At 40.0% G+C, this 22,483-nt stretch overlaps 1 protein-coding gene across 2 annotated transcripts in view; it reads right to left on the reverse strand.

Annotated features, from left to right (window-relative positions):
• Positions 1–2,334: 2,334 nt before the first annotated feature.
• The window catches only part of LOC115411495 (tomoregulin-1-like), a 34,210-nt gene continuing 14,061 nt past the window's right edge, over positions 2,335–22,483 (reverse strand). The window contains exons 3-11 of one of the 2 annotated variants that reach the window (XR_003934221.1): positions 19,862–19,991; positions 18,213–18,239; positions 18,034–18,124; positions 10,212–10,360; positions 8,494–8,541; positions 8,282–8,402; positions 8,029–8,190; positions 3,195–3,651; positions 2,335–3,151 (exon numbers count right to left, since the gene is read on the reverse strand). Coding sequence is in view for 1 of the 2 variants with exons in the window: in XM_030123661.1 (XP_029979521.1) it covers positions 3,567–3,651; positions 8,029–8,190; positions 8,282–8,402; positions 8,494–8,541; positions 10,212–10,360; positions 18,034–18,124; positions 18,213–18,239; positions 19,862–19,991 (813 nt within the window). In the remaining variant the exon portion in view is untranslated. Of the gene's footprint in view, positions 3,652–8,028; positions 8,191–8,281; positions 8,403–8,493; positions 8,542–10,211; positions 10,361–18,033; positions 18,125–18,212; positions 18,240–19,861; positions 19,992–22,483 lie in introns of both variants that reach the window. The other variant, XM_030123661.1, reaches the window with a different exon arrangement.

Genomic DNA, 22,483 nt, shown 5'->3' on the forward strand with positions numbered 1-22,483 from the left:
TGTCAGACCTGACCCACCTGTCCGATCCCGAATGCAGATCCCAATGCAAAAACTATTGCGTTATAACGCAATACTTTTGCGTTTAAACGCAATAGTTTTGCGTTATAACGCAAAAACTATTGCATTATAACGCAATACTTTTGAACTATTGCGTTATAACGCAATACATTTTTTTCTCTTCATGTCCCTTCCCGGGCTCCGTAGTTTGGTGAGTTTTATCAGCGGAAATAATCCTTGTACAGTTGGATCTGTTCAGTGTTAGCTTAGCTCTGTTAGCTTAGCTCTGTTAGCTTAGCTCTGTTAGCTTCGTTAGCTTCGCTCTGTTATCTTCGTGCTGTTAGCTTAGTGCTGTTAGCGTAGCGCTGCAGAGTTTGTCTCATGTTGTTTTATTTAAACTTTTCTTAACATACTCTGGTCTTAAACTGTTGGACTGGTTTACAGATTTGTACTTTTAAGTGCGTGTTTGAGTTTTCTAACAACTGGTTTTGTTTAGCTTGTTGAGCGTAAATGTACAGAATGTAGCTTATATCGTTAGCCTCAGAGCATAACTGCCTAAATCCTACCCAACAGTCCAGGTGTTTGTTTCTAACAGGGTCTGGGATAAAAACAAATATGACTAATGTTAGAATAGAGTTTTATATTATGGGATAGATATCCGTGCATTCATTAGTTTGGGTTAAATTATTATCTTTGCTTCCAAAATGACTCAGAGATGGATTTTTCTTAATTTATCTCAAAATTTATTTATTTTTTTTTTAAATCTACGACTATCATTTTAAATGTTCTACCTATAAATTTCTAAAAATAATAAATGTGCTCTGACTGTAAATGACCTCTGTTAGTAAAGAAACACCTGAATTTAACCACATACTTTTGTGCAGTTTTCACTTTATTATGAATCATGTGGTCATAATGAAAAACAAAAAAATGGCAAATTATGTATAACACTTTAATTATTATGGCTAAACAATTTACACACACATGTAGATTTATGAAAAAAAACCCACTGTTCTTAATTCACATAAATGAAACAACAAACTTCAAAAAAGACACTGAAACATGTAATAACCAAACAAGCCTTGACTGTTTGTGAAAATTTGAATGTATTGATTCCTTATTAGACCTCTGATTTTATTTTGTTTATTTCTTTTCTTTTTTTTATTATTATTTTTATAATGTTCTTTACAAATACTGTTCAGATAAGTCTGATGTTGTTGCTCAGTCTGAAAAAAAACTTCTTTTTCTATGGAATTTGTTTGAATGTATGACCAGAGTTTGATTAATAAAGTTGGAAAAAAAAAATATTGATCATGTGAACAGTATAATCTGATTATGATAAATCCGATGAACACACCTGGATTTGTCCCCAAGACTCTAATGTGTTCATGTGTGTTTACAGGTTAATCTGATTTATTTAGTTCTGTTACATCTGAACATGTGAAAAGAAGAAGAAAAAAAAACTACTATTATTTCATATGTTTGTTCTCCCAAAGAAATCCAATATTGGACTGAAACGTCTAACCCAGGGTGTGTGGACTATCATATTTGTGAATGTAAACACATCAGATGTGACTATTATTAGAATGATCTGCTTAATGACACATGTTTAGGGGCATGTTGAGGGGCTGCTGAGGTCAAAGGTCACGCTGGCTCCTTGTATCTGTTTTGGTTCTGATCTGAGTTCTGGTCCGTTTGTTTGTCGCTGGTTTTTCTTCATGTTCCTGTTTGTTCTTCTTTTCTCCTCCGGTCCTAGTGTTGGGTGCCGGCCTCAGCTGTCGTCGACCGTCATCATCATCCTCTATATTTAACCCGCCTTCATCCCTCCAGTTCTCCTGCAGCAGCATCTGGTGGCGGTCGGAGGAACTGCACCCGCACCGTCAGACCCAGACCCGGAAAACATGGATCTCAGCCTTTGGTGTTTTTACATTTTGTCTTTTTTTTTTTTTTTTAGATTTTTGTGTCTGATTTGGAGCAGAGCCATTTGAGGAAATATTTCTGACCTAAAGGTAAAATAAAAACCTCTTGAGCCACAAACAACATTTAAAGTCCAATTTCCACAAAGACTCCAAGTCCTTCTGTAGTTAATTTTCCATTTTTCATCATTTATTTCAGTGACATATTTGACATCTGTGTCCCAATTTTACATTTTTAGTTATTTTCTACTGTGATTTTATTCTTGACTTTTATTCACCTGAAAATTGTGTTTTCATTAATATTGTTTTTATCTTTTTACATCTTTTTTTTTTTTTTTTTTACATCATTTGTCTTTTTGTTCCCTTTTGCATCATTTGTCATTGTTGTTTGTCTTGTTTCATCTTTGCATCGACCTCATGTTTTCATCTTTTTTATCTTGTTTTAATTTTCTTTTCATCTTGTTTCATCTTGTGTAAATAATTGAAATGACATCTGGGTTCAACTTTCATTCAGGACAAAAATCTGCATTTAACCTGGAAACAATGACTTATCTGTTTTTGTACATTTAGCACAAACGCTGGAAATGCCGACACCTGCCCAGTTTAATTAAATGAATGTCAACCTAAGTTCAATCATTTCAACCTTAAATCTCATCACATTCAATAAGTGAACACGGTTCAGGTTAAAGGTCATAATTTAATTCTAGTTCATCTACAGCACAGTCTAAACAACATCAGCACTGGTTCATGCATTAAACACATCTACGTTAATGAGGCCGCCGGGCCCCGCCCCCACACCCCAGGCCCCGCCTCCACCCGTAGACGCCGGCGGCCGAGCTTATTGAATCTACTCCTTCTACCACGACAAACATCCAACAAGACACATCGTACCATCGATACAAATCAGATCCAAAACAACAAACTGGAATCATTAAATTAGTGTCAGTTTGTCAAAACACATAAAATATTGGAATCCATTTCCGGAATGGTCGTCTGAAAAACAGAAGCAATAAAATAATTCTAACAACATCCTGTACATGTTAGTTTGGACCTTACTCTTTTCAGGCAGTAGAAAAAACAGCATTTTGGTTTTCAGGTGCATCATCATCATCATCATCATGATCGTAACAAGTAAAAGAAAAGTGAGGGATCGGACCCTGTGAGACGCAGGATCAGACCCCGACGTATGGGGGTCCGGTCCCTGATAGACCTGTACGGGGGTCCGGTCCCTGATAGACCTGTACGGGGGTCCGGTCCCTGATAGACCGGTCCCTGATAGACCTGTAGCGCGTACAGGGGAAGGCGGAACGGCAGCGTGGACGCCATGACGTGGCCGTGGCGTCCATGAACAGAATGAGTCCAGATGAGAGGCTGCGTCTCACAGGGCGACGGCGATACAATCAGAAGAAGAAGAAGAAGAAGAAGAAGAAGAAGGTTCAGAGTCCTGTCGGAGGTTCCACAGTGTTCAGAGTCTGAGGACGGCCAACATCCCATCCACCTCGGACAAACGTAGAAATAAGGCCCCCTAAGAAATCCAACACAGGTTTTACAAAAACAACAGAAGAAAGAGGCACCGGAAAAGTCCAGATCCAAAAGTCTGTGGGTCCGTGTCATGAAAACAGACGTGAAACTAAAAAACTGGAGCAGGACACGCTACATCATCCTGGACGACGTCCCAGACGGGAAATGTCCCAGGTGCTGCTTCTGTCTCCGCCCACGCTTCGTCTTATTGCACCGCCTGCAGGACACGACAGGAAGGACACGTTTAAGGACACGTTTAAGGACACGTTTAAGGGCACGTTTAAGGACACGTTTAAGGACACGTTTAAGGGCACGTTTAAGGACACGTTTAAGGACACGTTTAAGGACACATTTAAGGGCATGTTTAAGGACACGTTTAAGGACACGTTTAAGGACACGTTTAAGGGCATGTTTAAGGACACGTTTAAGGACACATTTAAGGGCATGTTTAAGGACACGTTTAAGGACACGTTTAAGGACACGTTTAAGGACATGTTTAAGGGCATGTTTAAGGACACATTTAAGGACACGTTTAAGGGCATGTTTAAGGACACGTTTAAGGACACATTTAAGGGCATGTTTAAGGACACGTTTAAGGACACGTTTAAGGACACGTTTAAGGACATGTTTAAGGGCATGTTTAAGGACACATTTAAGGGCATGTTTAAGGACACGTTTAAGGACACGTTTAAGGACATGTTTAAGGGCATGTTTAAGGACACGTTTAAGGGCACGTTTAAGGACACGTTTAAGGACACGTTTAAGGACATGTTTAAGGGCATGTTTAAGGACACGTTTAAGGGCATGTTTAAGGACACATTTAAGGGCATGTTTAAGGACACGTTTAAGGACACATTTAAGGGCATGTTTAAGGACACACTTAAGGACATCAGAACATGCTAATGACATGGTAAGGCACAGGTGTCAAACATGCGGCCCGTGGGTCAAATCCAGCCCACCAAAGGGTCCGATCCGGCACACAGGATGAATTTGTGAAATGCAAAAATTACACTGAAGATATTAATAATCAATAGTGTCAACATTATTTCAGTGCAGGTTCCACATACAGACACATATAATCTCAAGTGGGTCAGTCCAGTAAAATACTATCATAGTCCCCTATAAATAATGACAACTGCAAATTTTCTCGTTTTCGTGTAAAAAAAAAAAAAAAGTAAAATTACATGAAAATGTTTACATCGACAAAATTTCCTTTTTCAAAAAAATGTGAATGACCTGAATAAATATGAACAATCTGAAATTCCTCAAGAGATTTAAGTGCAATTTTACCAGTATTCTGCCAGTTAGTGAATATTTTGTGTTTTTGTAATTGTAAAGTAAGTTGGAATGCACATGTGTAAATGATAAACTGAGGCAGAAGATCGGTAAAATTGCACCCGTTTTTAAGACATTTCAAGTCGTCCATGTTATTCAGATTTTTAAGGAAACGTTATAGATGTAAACACTGACGTCATAATAATAATAATGGACTGGACTTTATACAGCGCTTTCCTAGACACCCAAAGCACTTTACATTATTGACCCATTCTTCATTGGCTCTCACATTCTCCCTCTGGTGGTGGTAAACTACATCTGTAGCCACAGCTGCCCTGGGGGGGCAGACTGACAGAAGCGTGGCTGCCATTTTGCACCTACAGCCCCTCCCACCACCAAACATTCACACACCAGTGGCACTGGTCATTTCATGTTACTTTTGTCACTGTTTGTATTTGACTGGTCCGGCCCACTGCAGATCTTACTGGGGTGAATGTGGAACTGAACTGAAATGAGTCTGACAGAACTGTGTTAAGGGAACGTTAATGACATGTTAAGACACATTTAAGGACACTTTTTTTACTCACTGACTTATTTTTATTTTACTTCTATTTTTTTTTACTTCATCTTATTTTCTACTGATGTAATTTTACTGTTTCAATTTTGACAAATTGTTTCTGCATTAATGTCTTTTTTTGTCATTTGTCTTTTTATTCCTTTTTTGCATCATTTGTTGTCTTGTTTCAATTTATTTCTCGTCAGTTTCATCTTGTTTCATCTTTGCTTCAACCTCATGTTTTCATCGTTTTGTTCTTTTCTTCTTGTGTTTTACGTCATGTTTTAATTTTCTTCTTTAAAAATTTTTATCTCCTTTCGTCTTTTTCAGATCATTTAATCCCTCCCTTCATCTTCTTTTTCAAACCCCGTCGTTGATTTAGCCTTTAAACTAAATCAGCTCCGACACGTTTCATGAACTCTGTCCATTTTGAACTGAACTCTGTGACTACATGACTTCTGTTTTCTACTGTTTCTTTTCCTTTTTTTTAACATGTGCAGATGTAACAGAACTAAATAAATCAGATTAACCTGTAAACACGCATGAAGACATCAGAGTGTTGGGGACAAATCCAGGTGTGTTAATCTGATTTATTATAATCTGATTATACTGTTTATATGATCAATAATAATCTGAAAACTCCAGAAATCAGATACTGATCAGAGTATTAGTGTGGATGTAAACGGCTTCATTGGTTAGTTTTCAGTTCAGTTATTTCAGAGTACAATCTACATTTTTTAAAGTTTTTTGTCCATTTTTTTTGACATAGCTCTGATCTAAATTATAAAAGCCAAGTGGCCTCTGTGTGTGTGTGTGTGTGTGTCCGTACACAGCTGACTGCTGCACTTTGTCGTACTTCTGTATTTTCGGTCAATGAACAGACTAATGAAAACGGGAAGTTGATCTGACCAATATTTTGTCAGATATTAGTCATTTTGAATCCAATAGCCTTACAATCACATTGCTACGGTCAGAACGCTTTGGCGGTGACTGTTGGACTAATGTGGTACAACTAGGGATGGAAGCATACGAACATTTCAGATCACGGTTATTGTGACCAAAATTATCACAGTTATCATTATTATCGCAGTATTGTTGAAATTGTGCTCAAAATGTTCAAAAAGTACTAATACACACATTGAAAGAATTGAACCAAGTTGTATTAAAAAAAAGCAAACACCTAAAATACCAGTCCCACTGTCCCTTCTGTGTCAGAAACATTCCCATATTAACCCTTAGTGGTCTGAGTCTATTCTGTCTGTTTTTCAGTCCTTTTGATTTGGCCTTTATATACTATAGAAACAAATGTTTACTATACCCATGTTTGGATCTGTTTTTTCAGCACAACTTCATCTAGATCATCTGTCTATTATTTTTTCACTTTAACCTACTATAAAAACATAAAAGGACAGAAAACACAAAAATATATAAAATCTGATTTGAAAAATGTATATAATTTATTGCATAAATAACACACAGATGTTTAATGAACCTTTTCACAGACTTTCAAAGTGAATATTGGTTCAAATATTAGGTATAGAAAATTAAAACTGTAATAAATTCAAACTATACTCAAATATCTGACATAAAAGCAGATCTTTACATAGGGCTTTTTCCCCTAAAAGTGCGGTAATCAAACACGGTTATCATGAGAATTAGAATTTAAACACTAATGCTAACTGTCTGTGATTTTACTGCTGTTTATCGTTATACCGGTATTCATTACATCCCTAGGTGGAACATGAATGAATACACAACAGCATAAAAACGACCACATCTAGAACCTGTGGATCCAACAGGTCAACACATTAGTTTACTTATAATGGGTGAAATACATGCGAGGGGCGGGGTTTGTTGTGCCTGGCACCACTAGTTTGTTGGTTAAAAACACACTAGTCACTTTTCCATCGTACATCTGCGCAAAACTTTACCAATATTTAGTCAATGTGTGAAAAACAGAAGTGCATAATGTTGGTTTTTCCATTCAGTCCCTGCTGTGCTGATTAGTTTCTTTCTTCTGTAGATGTCAGTGTCAGTCCGTTCATAAACATGAACAGAAATCTGGGTTGGTTTGAATCTAGAATGCTCGTTCCCCCTCTATCTCCTCCTAAATTCTAAAATGATTGGGTTTCCTGTGTGTCCACACATTCTGTGCCATGTTTGTTAAATCTCTTCTTCTTCTCTTGTTGTAACGTCCGTCAACATCCTTTTTACCTCCACCAAGGAAAAGCAGAGCATATGTTTTCATCAGGGTTTGTTAGTTTGTCTGTCTGTCTGTGTGCAAGATAACTCCAAAAGTTATGGACGGATTTGGGTGAAATTTTCAGTAAATGTTGATACTGACAAAAGGAACAAATGATTACATTTTAGTGGTGATGGGGGGGGGGGGGGTTCTGCCTTGGCGGAGGTTTGCGCTCTCTGAGTGCTTTTCTAGTTTTTTGTTCGTGTGACTCTAGTTGCTGTAAAAAGGTCTTTCCATTGCGGTTTTGTGTGATATACCAATTTCACTAAACCCAAAAAATCACTTCTTGCCAGCGCAAAAACTTTTAATCAAAAAACAGTTTTTGTGAAATTGTCGTTTTTCCATTAGGCAAATTTTTATGCACAAGTTATATTTGTGCAATATGAGGGTCAATGGAAAAGTGACTACTTTCCTTTCAGTTCATTTTGTGATCATGTTTTTGTCGTATTTAACATGTCCTGTTTTAGATCAGGTTCAGTAAAAGCCCTGAAACCCGTGATCGGTTTCCATAGCGACCATACCTGGTGAAACACATGACGACGGCGACAATAACAGCGATCTGCACGGCTCCGATGATGGCGGCGATGAGGACGTAGTGCAGCTTCTGACCGCTGGGCACCACGTACAGGATGTTGAAGTCCAGCAGCTGGTCGCACTGCGGACCGCCGTACGCCGCCTCGCACCTGCAGGCGACACCAGCACGGGTCAGCACGCCATTCACAACCACCACCACTACCACAGGACGCATGCGCACCCAACGCCCAGGGGAGTTACCTGCAGGTCGGAAGGTTGTGTCTCATCTCACACTGTCCGTGTTCGCAGAACTGGGCGTAGTCATCGGGACAGGGGGCGGAGCTTTCCACAAAGCCCTCCCCCTCGCCGGGTTTGGCCACAGCTGCGATATGGGAAACAGACAGAGGGCTGTGATCGGCGGTTTCAGACAGAACACCTGTACATACGTGGGTGGAGTGGGTGGGCGGTCCTACCGTAGACGTCTGGTTTGATCTTCACACTGTCGTCCTTCCTACTTTTGTCTGAAACCACAGAAGAAGAAACAGGTTATGGACGTTGTGCGCTACTTTATCAACGAACACAACAAAAAATATCTTCAATGAGGCTCATTCACAATTAGATGAAAAAAAAATTAAACGACAGCAAAGATATAGAGATGAATTAAAGTAGAAAAACAAAAGATGAATTCATGAATAAAACTATAAATTAACATAAAATCTACATTATATTCAACTAATGAATGAGTAGATGAATAAACACGACAGTTATTGGTTGTCTAGATTGTTTTTAGATAAAAATATTTTTAAAATATGTAAAAAAAAAATCATTAAGTAAAAATTAACAAGAAAAAAACTAACAAAATTAACAAATTAAAGGAATAAAATAATCAACAAAATAATTAAAACAAATAATATAACCAACAAGTTGAAAAAGAAATACCAAAATAATTAGTTTGTTTCAACATATGTCACATGTTTCTAATTGTACAAATGGACAGAAAAAGAACAAGATAAGTAAAAATGAACAAAATAATTTAAAAAAAGAACAAAATAACCCAAAAAAAGCAAATAAAATGGAAAAAATAACAAGTTAAATGATTAAAATAATCAACAAAATGAACAAATTACTCAAAAAACAAACCAAATGAACAAAATCCAACAAAACAAAAAAGAATAAAATAATCAACAAATAATACAGTTTAATTCAACTTGTGTCAGATGTTTGTAATTGTTTGTACTTCTTTGTGTCTTAGGGTCAAAGGTCACAGTAAACAGTGACTTTAACCTGTACAACACATTTAGTCCAGTTTTGGTGTTTTTTAACCCTTTCATGCATGAATTTTGGAAAAAAAAAGGATCTAGATTTTATTAGATTGATTTTATTACTCAAAATTAGGCTAAAGCTGAAATGCATTTTGAACTTTTAAAAACTGTGGTTTTAGGAGAAGATATTTAATATTTAAGTTTTTGCTTTTTTTTTTAATTAAAAAGTTGCCTTTCTTGGAAACATCATGATGCAATATTTTTTTCAGATGCATTTTAAAAAATTTTTGTGGAATGTCCTTTGTGGTGGACAGCTGTTTTTTGTTTGTTTTTGGTGTTTTTTTTATATAAAGATGTGACTCCTGTCTACAAACGTGGACAGAAAACCCATGGCTTGGTCTGAGGAGGAGAACTTGATGACATCACAGAGCAGTCCACATTCTAAAACTAAGATGACACTTCTTCCCCTTGTATTGCTTAGGGTCTATAGAGGGGAAACCCATGTGGTTTGGAGAATATCACCTTTATAACCCTTTGGAAAGTGAGTTTAAACTATTGTGGACATCATGCATGAAAGGGTTAAGGCTGTGAACATATTTCCAGTATTTTTTTCTTGTTGTAATTGAAGAAAACACACTAAGAAGTAAATGTTTGACCATTTGACCCTGAAAACCACAGGTCCTTTTACGCTGTATTTAACTGTTCTGTGAATGTGGTGGATGTTGTGTTATCGCTGCTGTTTGTTCAGTCGACTGTTCATCACATTCAGGTCAGCGCATCATTCAATATATATGAGACCCCACCCCTCACCCCTCCCCCCTCATCTTCATCTTCCTCCTCCTCTGTTGTGGATTTGTGGGTCTAATCGTCTCACTGTGACACACTTTCCCACCCGTCGTGTGTTTTGTACGTTGTGTTTTTCCCGTTACCTTGGCAACGTCCGACGTGTCTGATGTCGATCTTGAGCTGTTTGAGGCAGGACGCCTCTCGGACGTGGCAGGGCGTGTCGTACGTCACACCGTCGCTGCCGCACACCGGGTTGTCATTGTGTCCGTTACACACGATGTTACACATGCAGCTACAAAACAAACACACACAAACAGAAACGCAACGTCAACATCCTTCCCCCTTTTCCTCTAGGTTCACTCTCATATCGATCCTGTCGGGCGGAAACCTCGTAAGTCCATTTTTGGTCTCTTTTTTTTTGTCATATAATGATTCTATAGAACAGGGCTGTCAAACTCATGTCAGTTCAGTTCCACATTCAGCCTACTATGATCTGAAGTGGGCCGGACCAGTAAAATAATATAAATAATAGGAAAAGAACTGATAATTAATGTCAAGTCCAAAGTTTTCTGTTTTTGAGTGAAAAAAGTAAAATTCCATGATGAAAATGTTTACACCTACGAACCGTACTTGAACATAACATGAATAAATATGAACAACCTGAAAATTCAGAGAAAAAAAAAGTGCATTTTTAACAATATTTTACCTAAGTTGATCATTTATATATGTGCATCACAGCTTAAAGATGTAGGAACAGGCAGAATGTTGGCAAAATTCCACAGACTTCTCTTAAGACATTTCAGATTGTTCATATTTGTTCAGGTTATTCATATTTTTTGTAAAAGGACAGTCTGTAAATGTAACTTTTTTTTTCTAATTTCACTTTTTTTATACTAAAACAAAGAAGAAAATTGGCAGTTTTCATTATTTATAGGGTATTATGATAATATTTTACTAGTCTGATCCACTTTACACTGAACTGACCTAAAATGATTTGAACATCCTTGATTATTAATTTCTTCAGTGTAAATTTTATATTTCACAAATTCATCCTAGGGGCCAGACTGGACCCTTTGGCGGGCCAGTTTTGGCCCCCGGGCCGCATGTTTGACACCTGTGATATACAGGTCTTCCCCTATCCAGGCCACGCCCCTCTAAGCCAAGGCCACGCCCCTCTCAGTCAGACAGAGTGTCTTAAACCAACCTGCTCAACATGACGGAGTATAGCAGTAAACAGCCAGAGCAAAGGACCATGGGAAATCTGAAATTAAATGAAGGACAGTTGGACTGGACATGGATCTGTACCAGCTACCAAAGAACAAGTGGTCCAGAACTGGGACCAGAACCAGCTGATCCAAAGGCTCCAAAACTAGGACCCAGAACCAGCTGATCCAAAGGGTCTAAAACTAGGACCAGAACCAGCTGATCCAAAGGGCCTAAAACAAGGGCCCAGAACCAGCTGATCCAAAGGGTCTAAAACTAGGGCCCAGAACCAGCTGATCCAAAGGGTCTAAAACTAGGGCCCAGAACCAGCTGATCCAAAGGGTCTAAAACTAGGACCAGAACCAGCTGATCCAAAGGGTCTAAAACTAGGGCCCAGAACCAGCTGATCCAAAGGGTCTAAAACTTGGGCCCAGAACCAGCTGATCCAAAGGGTCTAAAACTAGGGCCCAGAACCAGCTGATCCAAAGGGTCTAAAACTAGGGCCCAGAACCAGCTGATCCAAAGGGTCTAAAACTAGGGCCCAGAACCAGCTGATCCAAAGGCTCCAAAACTAGGACCCAGAACCAGCTGATCCAAAGGGTCTAAAACTAGGGCCCAGAACCAGCTGATCCAAAGGGTCTAAAACTAGGACCCAGAACCAGCTGATCCAAAGGGTCTAAAACTAGGGCCCAGAACCAGCTGATCCAAAGGGTCTAAAACTAGGGCCCAGAACCAGCTGATCCAAAGGGTCTAAAACTAGGACCAGAACCAGCTGATCCAAAGGGTCTAAAACTAGGGCCCAGAACCAGCTGATCCAAAGGGTCTAAAACTAGGGCCCAGAACCAGCTGATCCAAAGGGTCTAAAACTAGGGCCCAGAACCAGCTGATCCAAAGGGTCTAAAACTAGGGCCCAGAACCAGCTGATCCAAAGGGTCTAAAACTAGGACCAGAACCAGCTGATCCAAAGGGTCTAAAACTAGGGCCCAGAACCAGCTGATCCAAAGGGTCTAAAACTTGGGCCCAGAACCAGCTGATCCAAAGGGTCTAAAACTAGGACCCAGAACCAGCTGATCCAAAGGGTCTAAAACTAGGGCCCAGAACCAGCTGATCCAAAGGGTCTAAAACTAGGGCCCAGAACCAGCTGATCCAAATGCTCCAAAACTAGGACCCAGAACCAGCTGATCCAAAGGGTCTAAAACTAGGGCCCAGAACCAGCTGATCCAAAGGGTCTAAAACTAGGACCCAGAACCAGCTGATCCAAAGGGTCTAAAACTAGGGCCCAGAACCAGCTGATCCAAAGGGTCTAAAACTAGGGCCCAGAACCAGCTGATCCAAAGGGTCTAAAACTAGGACCAGAACCAGCTGATCCAAAGGGTCTAAAACTAGGGCCCAGAACCAGCTGATCCAAAGGGTCTAAAACTAGGGCCCAGAACCAGCTGATCCAAAGGGTCTAAAACTAGGGCCCAGAACCAGCTGATCCAAAGGGTCTAAAACTAGGGCCCAGAACCAGCTGATCCAAAGGGCCTAAAACAATGGCCCAGAACCAGCTGATCCAAAGGGTCTAAAACTAGGGCCCAGAACCAGCTGATCCAAAGGCTCCAAAACTAGGACCCAGAACCAGCTGATCCAAAGGGTCTAAAACTAGGGCCCAGAACCAGCTGATCCAAAGGGTCTAAAACTAGGGCCCAGAACCAGCTGATCCAAAGGGTCTAAAACTAGGACCAGAACCAGCTGATCCAAAGGGTCTAAAACTAGGGCCCAGAACCAGCTGATCCAAAGGGTCTAAAACTAGGACCAGAACCAGCTGATCCAAAGGGTCTAAAACTAGGGCCCAGAACCAGCTGATCCAAAGGGTCTAAAACTTGGGCCCAGAACCAGCTGATCCAAAGGGTCTAAAACTAGGACCCAGAACCAGCTGATCCAAAGGGTCTAAAACTAGGGCCCAGAACCAGCTGATCCAAAGGGTCTAAAACTAGGGCCCAGAACCAGCTGATCCAAAGGCTCCAAAACTAGGACCCAGAACCAGCTGATCCAAAGGGTCTAAAACTAGGGCCCAGAAACAGCTGATCCAAAGGGTCTAAAACTAGGGCCCAGAACCAGCTGATCCAAAGGGTCTAAAACTAGGGCCCAGAACCAGCTGATCCAAAGGCTCCAAAACTAGGACCCAGAACCAGCTGATCCAAAGGGTCTAAAACTAGGGCCCAGAACCAGCTGATCCAAAGGGTCTAAAACTAGGGCCCAGAACCAGCTGATCCAAAGGGTCTAAAACTAGGGCCCAGAACCAGCTGATCCAAAGGTCATTTCCAGTAGATCGTGGACTGACCCCAGTGAATCTATGCAGGATCTACTGGGACTGAGCAGATTTACTGAGTGTAGTTCAGATCCAGTCCTTTATCCAACACAGATACTACTGCTGTGGACCAGCAGGGCACCACTGCATTCTGGGAAATTAGCAGATTTACACCACCTGGTTTAAATTAACACATTATTCTGGTAATATTATGGATTTATTGTCAGAATATGACGACTTTAATCTCATAAACAAATGACATTTATTTTAAATTATGAGTTTTTTTAGAACTACGACTTTATTCTCATAACATTGGGTACAGTTACATGATGTTTTTTTAAATCCGATTTATTTTTCCAGAAGAAATTAATTCAGAATTAAAGTATTTTCTCTTCTGTTTCCATGGAAATGTTAAACCTGAATAAAGGTTTACATGAGGTATTAATGAGGTAGAGAAGTGAGCAGAAGGGTTTGTGCTGCAGTGCTCACGTTGCCTTGTTCTCACAGCCCTTCTGTTAGCTTAGCTTAGCATAGTCCCTGCATTTCCATGGTCACACATATCCAGTTTTTTAAAGGTGATTTGTCGTCTTTTCTCAGTGATTTTGTCAAATCCGATTCTCTCTAATTATTTCTTTAGATCTGCGACTTACTGCACTCATACAATCTGTGGACTGTTGTGTTGACGGAAGTTGAAAAATCTTTTTGTTGAAGGGATGCATGCGCTAAATTAGCTTTGCTTTAGCGTTTTAGCTTTGCATTAGTTTTTATTTCCCAGATTTTCTTCCTGCAGTAAGTCACATGACCATGATCTGAGCCTCAGTTTGTGATCATATTGACCCCAGCGGACTAAAGGAATGATTAGGGAGAACTGAACTGACCCAAATCACTCCTAAAATACTACAAATCACCTCTAAAAGCCTGGCTACGTCTGAGCAGAGGAATGAAGCCGTTATGCTAAGCTAGGCTAAGCTAAGCTAACATTAGGGCTGCAGTTCAAACTGTTTGTCCCACTTGTGGAACTCATTAGTTCAGGACAAATGAATGAATCCAAAGCCAGTGTTGAACTGTTCCTTCAGGGTTTTCCAGGCTGGTAGATCCCATCAGAATATTCCACTGGAACGCTTTGGGAAGACTAGACTGCAGTGCAGATTCTTCCACCGGCGCAGAATGTGTGCGTCATCGCCACAGGACAAGACACTGAGCATGTGCAGAATGGAAGGAATAAAGTCCAAACGGAATAAAGGCTTTACATGTCCAGGAAGAATTTAGAGCGCAGTTAAAAGAGGATTAAACCACTGACTTTAATCAGGTTTAAATTTACTCTGAACTTTTCTTTTTCAACTGGAATAAGGTGTTTACATGGACATCTGAAATAGGATCCAACCTGTAATCAGATTAAACCAGGAGGAAAAGTTGCCATGGAAACGCACAGATTGTGATTCTTTTTGTATTTGACTTCATTCTCATAAAATTCCAGGTTTTATCTCCATATTTTCTGACTTTCTTCTGGTAGTGCCCAGTGTTTTTCTTTTCTTCTGTGGTCCTAATACTCCGTCGTAGCTTTATTCTCCAGTTCCTCCGTATTTGTAAAACTAGGTTGGCCTCAGTTTCAGTTAGTTTACTAATCATGTAGGAGCACAAGGTTCACAATCACAAAATGAGACAAAAACCAGGAAAGATCTGATCATGAAACCCAGAGCTGCACTAAGAAGGACCGTTAGCCAAAACAATAGGTCATTTCAGGTCTGATTGGACCCAAAAATACAGCATCAGTGAATGTTAGCTGACACCAAACAGGATCCACAGATCTAGGTTTGGTTTCTTGGATTTGTGGATCCATCTCCTTCTGTTTTCTTTGTCTTTGGGTGTCTGTAAAACGATAGCTCCCACTGCTTTAAGAACCTGAAAATACAATCAACCAACAACAGCTCTGCCCCAGTTTGGATTCAATATTGTTCTTCAGTTTAGACAGTACTGAAGCCAACGCTGTCACTCATCTGCCTCTGTCTGACACTCAGTGGGCGGAGCTGCAGTGGTGACGTCACATGCAGACCCTCTATTGGTCAGTTTTCACACTGGAAGTTTTAGAAATATTTAACCAACACAAAGCGTTGAAAACATGTTGGAGGGTGAACAGAAGAGTGGAAAACTGACAGTGTGTTCCACCAATCAGCATTCTTCAACACACGGCCCCGCCCCTAAATTCTCGGGAAAGTCCCACCCCCCCACTAGGGAAAGTTTGGCGTCGAAGGACAGTTTTTGCCGAGGTAATTTGGGTGAAAATGCACCGAAGGTTTTCCAAATCTGGGGTCCTGTTAAAGCTCCTGTGGTGGAAAAGGGGCTGTGGGTTAGGAGCACTTCAGGGGTTTGACTGAGGTGGAAATAATGAGGATTATTGATCCAGTGGGCTCCACTCAGTGGGCTGGAAGTGAACATTTAGTCCTCCAAGGTGATGGACTGGAAGCAGCGTTTGGATCTGAGCGACATGGACGAAGACTGTGTGGACCGGGTCAGAGAAGATGTGTCCACTGTGGACCTGAGGAGGACTGAAAGGACCTGGTCTGAGTCTGTTCAGGAGGACTGAAAGGACCTGGTCTGAGTCTGTTCAGGAGGACTGAAAGGACCAGGGGCCTGGGGACTTGCGTGGATTTCATACTGAAACCTGGCATACGCCCAAATCCAGAAAAGTCCGAACACACAAAAAAATCCAGATGAATGAAACTGAGCGTACGCCCGAATCCACGTACATTTCCTTCATTCATCCCAATCAGCTGGAACTGAGCACATATGTTGGACTACCTGACTCCTCCCTCTCCACACCCACATTTAAATATGCAAATCAGTATAAATGGGGTCTGCAGGTGGGATTCCCCTGTCTGTATGATCAGATGATGACGTCAAGGTGGACGCGAAGCGGAGGACGAAACAGGAGGAAGGAGAAAAGAGGTCTGAGTCTCTTCAGGAGGACTTAAAGGACCAGGGGCCTCATGTATAAAGCGTGTGTACACACAAAAACCTGGCATACGCCCTTTTCCACGCTCACATTCAGATGTATAAAGACTGAAATGACCGTGGAAATGTGCGCTCCTTCACACCAACTCCACAGCTGGAGTATGAACGTTTCTAGTGTTTGGAACCTTTGGAGACACTGAGAGGAGACACTGAGGAACTGTTAATAATGTGACAAAGGTCATTCCTCCGATTGATGTGCACATCAGAGATACACAGAAGAACAATGAACACACCGACACAACATCCTACTGTCAGAGCAGCACATCCACCACCAGAACCACAACCAACCAGATCCTGGACCCATCAGAGCCAGTCCTGCCCAGGAGGACATTCAGCAACAACCACATAAAGAGACAAGGACCCAGAATTCACTGTTGATAAATGCATTTCCTGTAGTCTTCATGTCTGTCAGAACATTTATTAGTCGGTCCAGTCGCTCATTGACTCCGCCCATTGTCCTCATGATGTCCTCTGGTGACCCGGGTCAGTACAGACCCATGCGGGTGTTCTGGACACCGGTCAGATGGGCATCAGCAGTGGGCTGTGGTGGACCGGAGGACCGGCTAACACTGGAGTCCACAGAAGCCTGTGTGACAGGAGGATGGTCCTGGGTCTGAGTGTCTGCTGTGGCACTGGTGGAGATAAGAATGAGGGATTCAACTGGAGTCAGTCTGGGATCTGCTCTGGGATCTGCTCTGGGATCTGCTCTGAGATCTGCTCTGGGATCTGCTCTGGGATCTGCTCTGGGATCTGCTCTGCGATCTGCTCTGGGATCTGCTCTGGGATCTCCTGACATGATCACACATGAACCTGTATCTAGTTCAGCTGTGCTCAGACTGTGGATGACCTGTAGAATGAACTCATGTGACTGACCCTCATACTAAACCTGTATTTACCTGGTGCTGGTCCCAGTCAGTCCAGTCAGACCAGTGTCACCCACAGTATCGTCCACTTTCTGCTCAGTCTCAGTTCGTCTCTTTTCTTCTTCCTCCTGTTTCGTCCTCCGCTTCGCGTCCACCTTGACGTCATCATCTGATCATACAGACAGGGGAACCCCACCTGCAGACCCTGTTTATACTAATTTGCATATTTAAATGTGGGCGTGGAGAGGGAGGAGTCAGGTACTCCAACATATGCGCTCAGTTCCAGCTGATTGGATGAATAAAGGAAGTGTACGTGGATTCAGGCGTACGCTCAGTTTTATTCATCTGGATTTTTTTGTGCGTTCGGACTTTTCTGGATTTGGGCGTACGCCAGGTTTATGAATGAAATCCACACAAGTCTGTGAACATGAGGACCCAGGTCTGAGTCTGTTCAGGAGGACTTAAGGGATCTGGTCTGAGTCTCTTCAGGAGGATCAGGAGGTACTGATCTGCCTTAGCGGAGGTCTGCGTTCTACGAGTGCTTTTCTAGTTTGTTTGTTGTTTGTTGGTTTGTGTTCCAGGTTCGTTCGTACTCACAGCATGTCCTCAGAGTCTTCATCACACTCGGCTCCAAACTTGCAGTTTCCACATTTCGAGGCCTTTTTCCCGCGACCGGAGCCTTCGTCATCTGCACAGACACGAGACGTCACATGACCCGCTGGACATCAAACCCAAGATGAGTCGGATTGAATTTATGACATCATACATTTATTTACCTCCGTCTCCAGAACCTGAACCTCCATCTGAAAGAGACGACGGCATCAGAAACATGAGACAGAGACATGAGGAGAACCATGAGTTTTTAATGGTTTTTAGGTTAAAAAGACAGAATGTATGAAGATGATGATGATGATGAACAAAACGTACAAATTACAAGACAAAATAAGTAAAACTGGACTCAAATGTTCATGAGTTTAGTGGAAAATAATAGAAAACCAGCAGCATTTGGTGGAAAAAGAGTTCATAAAATTTAACAAGATCCAAAAAGTTGGAAAATATAAAAGAAAAAAAAAGCATCGGAGACAATAAGACAAAAACAACAAAAAAGAAAATAAAAATGCAACAAATATGACACGGCAACGCAATAAAATGTAGAAAGTACAACAGGACACGCGAAAGATGAAAAAACATGAGATAAAAACAAAGACGTGGTGAAAAATGAAAAAAGATGGAAAAAAAACAAATGAAAAAGAAGCAAAAGGTTGGAAAATATAAAAATGAACTAAAAGTAAAGCATCGTAGAAGACACCAGGAGAAATATAAAAAAAAAAAACAAAACAATGAAGACACAACAAGATGAAAATGACAAAAGACAAAAACAAGTAAAAACTGCAATCCTTGTTTTTCAGCTTTTCTCATAAATATTTCTGACTTTCGGGTGTTTTTTGTGTGGATTTTAGTCTTTTCCGTCATGACATTTTAAACAAATACACCCAAAACCCTCTGAGATGATTAGATTAAAAATACAGACTAAACGTCACAGCAGTTTCTGTTTTTAAATCCTCTCTTAAAACATTTTTTCTCTTTGGCTTTTATTGTTTTAATTCGTTCTTTCATGTGTTTTATTTGTTTTCATGTCTGTGTTCAGCACTTTGACCGACTGTTGTTTTTAAAGGGTTTGATACATAAACTCCACTTGACTTGAACTGGATATTTTAAGGTGGTATTGGTTCTTCAGCTGTAACAGTGTCTTTTTAAGGTGGTATTGGTTCTGTAACTGGGTATTTTAAGGTGGTATTGGTTCTGTAACTGAGTATTTTAAGGTGTTATCGGTTCTTCAACTGCAACAGTGTGTGTTTAGTTAAAGAACAAATACCACCTTAAAAACACAGTTATAGAACCAATACCACCTTAAAAACATGCAGTTACAGAAGAACCAACACCTTCAAATAACCAGTTAAAGAACAAATACCACCTTAAAAACACACTGTTTCAGCTGAAGAACCAGTACCACCTTTAAATACCCAGTGAAAGACCCAATACAACCTTAAAAACATGCAGTTACAGAAGAACCAACACCTTCAAGTGACCAGTTATAGAACAAATACCACCTTAAAAACACACTGTTACAGTTAAAGAACCCATAACACCTTAAAATATCCAGTTAAAGATATTGTAACTGCATGTTTTTAAGGTGGTATTGGTTCTTTAACTGGGTATTTTAAGGTGGTATTGGTTCTTGGACTTGTCGTTATAATCTGATTGTTTTGTCGCCCACAGTTTGTCTTTCAGTCCATTTTTTTAAATCCTAAAACACTAACACGTATCTTTAAAAAAGTCCAAATACGGAACTACAGGTCATTAAAGGTGTTTCAGTGTTGACGTGTCGGCGCTGGAGTCGGTGCTGATGCTGAGTGTGCGTTACCGTGGTAACAGGGTCCGTCCGACACCATGCTGATGGCCCTCTGCTTCTTGCAGGCGGCTCGTCGGAGGTAACACTCGTTCTGATACGTGTCTCCGTTGGATCCGCAGACCGGGATGTACTTCTTATGGCACTGTAACCGACACAGGGAACTCACCTGGTTACTATGGAAACGGGCAGGCGGAAAGAACCTGGTTCAAAGCGTTCGATGTGGTTTAATGGTGGACTTCTGACACATTTTAGATCCAGAGAAAACCACAAACCACTGTGAATTTCTTCAGATTTGAGTTTGATCGTGGGATTATTCCACACTCTGAACGTCAGCTGGGGTTCATTTACTTCTTATGGAGTCCATGTTGGTTTGGCTTTGAATTCTGGGTAATCTGAAAAGTCTAACCCCCCACTTGGAACTTTATTCAGGGTTCACACACATTTTTCAATGGTTAAATTCAAACACTTTTAAGGGTCATTTTCACATTTTTCCAGCAGGTCTCCTTATCACTGGGGTCCAACACACATCTGCAGGAACACATTTACTCATTTTTCAGATTTTTTCACTTTTCTACACAAAGATGTTCACTGTATTATACTATAAACATATGTGACGACCCCCCCACCCTTTGAACACTACAGACAGTAGGCACTTTTCCACTGACCTTCAAATTGAGCAAATGTAACTTGTGCATAAAAATTTACCGAATGGAAAACCAACATTTTCATATGGAAGCAAATGTGTGTCATCAGATATTGAATGGTTGTATTTTGCAATCATTTTTTTTGAATGGTTGTATTTCATAATTTGAATATTTTTATAGTTGAATTGAATTGTGACTGATTATGAAATACAACCATTAAAAAAAATCAACTATAAAAAAATTCAAATAACGAAATACAACTATTCAAAAAAAATTCAACTACAAAAAAATTCAAATCACAAAATACAACTATTAAAAAAAAAAAATACTATAAAAAATTCAAATCACAAAATACAACTATTAAAAAAAATTATTGCAAAATACAACCATTCAATATCTGATGACACATTTTCTTCGATAATTTTGCAAAAAGTCTCATTTTTCGCTTAAAAGTTTTTGCACTGGCAAGAGGTGGTTTTTCGGGTGTTGCACAAACGGTATATCACGCAAAACTGCAACGGAAAGACCTTAACAACTGGAGTCAGGTGAATTAAAAAACTGGATGTTGGCATACATTGCAACAAGAAAAGAAGAAAAAACATGTGGGTATGTGTGGACGCACCAGGAAACCCACTCATTTTTTAATTTAGTACGAGATAGAGGGGGAATTAGGGATGGAACCATATGAAAATTTCATATCACAGTTATTGTGACCAAAATTACCACAGTTATCATTATTATTGTGGTATTGTTGAAATTGTGCTCACAATGTTCAAAAAGTACTAATACACACACTGAAAGAATTGAGCCAAGTTGTATTTTGAAAAAAAAAAAAAAAAAAAAAAAAAAAAAAAAACTAAAAAACCCAAATACAGTAACAGTCCCACTGTCCCTTCTGTGTCAGAAACATTCCAATATTAACCCTTAGTGGTCTGAGTCTATTCTGTCTGTTTTTCAGTCCTTTTGATTTGGCCTTTATATACTATAGAAACACATGTTTACTATACCCATGTTTGGATCTGTTTTTTCAGCACAACTTCATCTATATCATCTGTCTGTTATTTTTTCACTTTAACCTACTATAAAAACATAAAAGGACAAAAAACACAAAAATATATATAAAATCCAATTTGAAAAACATATATAATTTATTGCATAAATAACACACAGATGTTTAACGAACCTTTTCACAGACTTTCAAAGTGAATATTGGTTCAAATATTAGGTATAGAAAATTAAACTGTAATCAATTCAAACTATACTCAAATTTTTGACATAAAAGCAGATCTTTACATAGGGTTTTTTCCCCTAAAAGTGCGGTAATCAAACACAGTTCTCATGAGAATTAGAATTTAAACGGTAATACTAACCGTCTGCAATTTTATCGCGGTTTATCATTATACCGGTATTCATTACATCCCTAGGGGTAATATATAATAATAATGAATAAATCTCTAAATCAACACCATGTTTATGGAATGACTTCTTGCGTCATCTCATGATAATAAATAAACAAATCATCGCATTTGTGATTTAATGGAAAAACCGACATTGCGCACTTCGGTTTTTTCGTCATTTAGTAAATGTAAAGTTTTGCGCGGATGTCAGTCATGCGATGACTGTCCAGTTTATTTTACAGGTGGAGGTGCACTGATTAGTCTTTTTTAACTGTTCTTCTTCCTTTTCCCTCATTTCCCTGTGGTCTCCATAAACTGTAAATGCTCTGCTTGGCTCTGAGTTCTTCATTCATTCAACTCCACAGGTCCATCTGCAACACTATTTCTGACTAATGACACCACAAAGGGGGTTTGGAGCGCTGGCCCTTTAAATGCACAGGAGACACTTCAGGCCCCGCCCCCTCCAGGTTATTGGCTGTGCTGCTCTGTCCTGTTCAACCAACAACTGAACATTTGAGGTAATGGGCTCCAAGTTTGGACAGATTTTCAGTTTTTACTACAACCGCTGATGACGACAAACAATTATGGAGAAA

This window comes from Sphaeramia orbicularis, chromosome 20 (genome assembly GCF_902148855.1).
Source record: "Sphaeramia orbicularis chromosome 20, fSphaOr1.1, whole genome shotgun sequence".
Lineage (NCBI taxonomy): Eukaryota > Metazoa > Chordata > Actinopteri > Kurtiformes > Apogonidae > Sphaeramia > Sphaeramia orbicularis.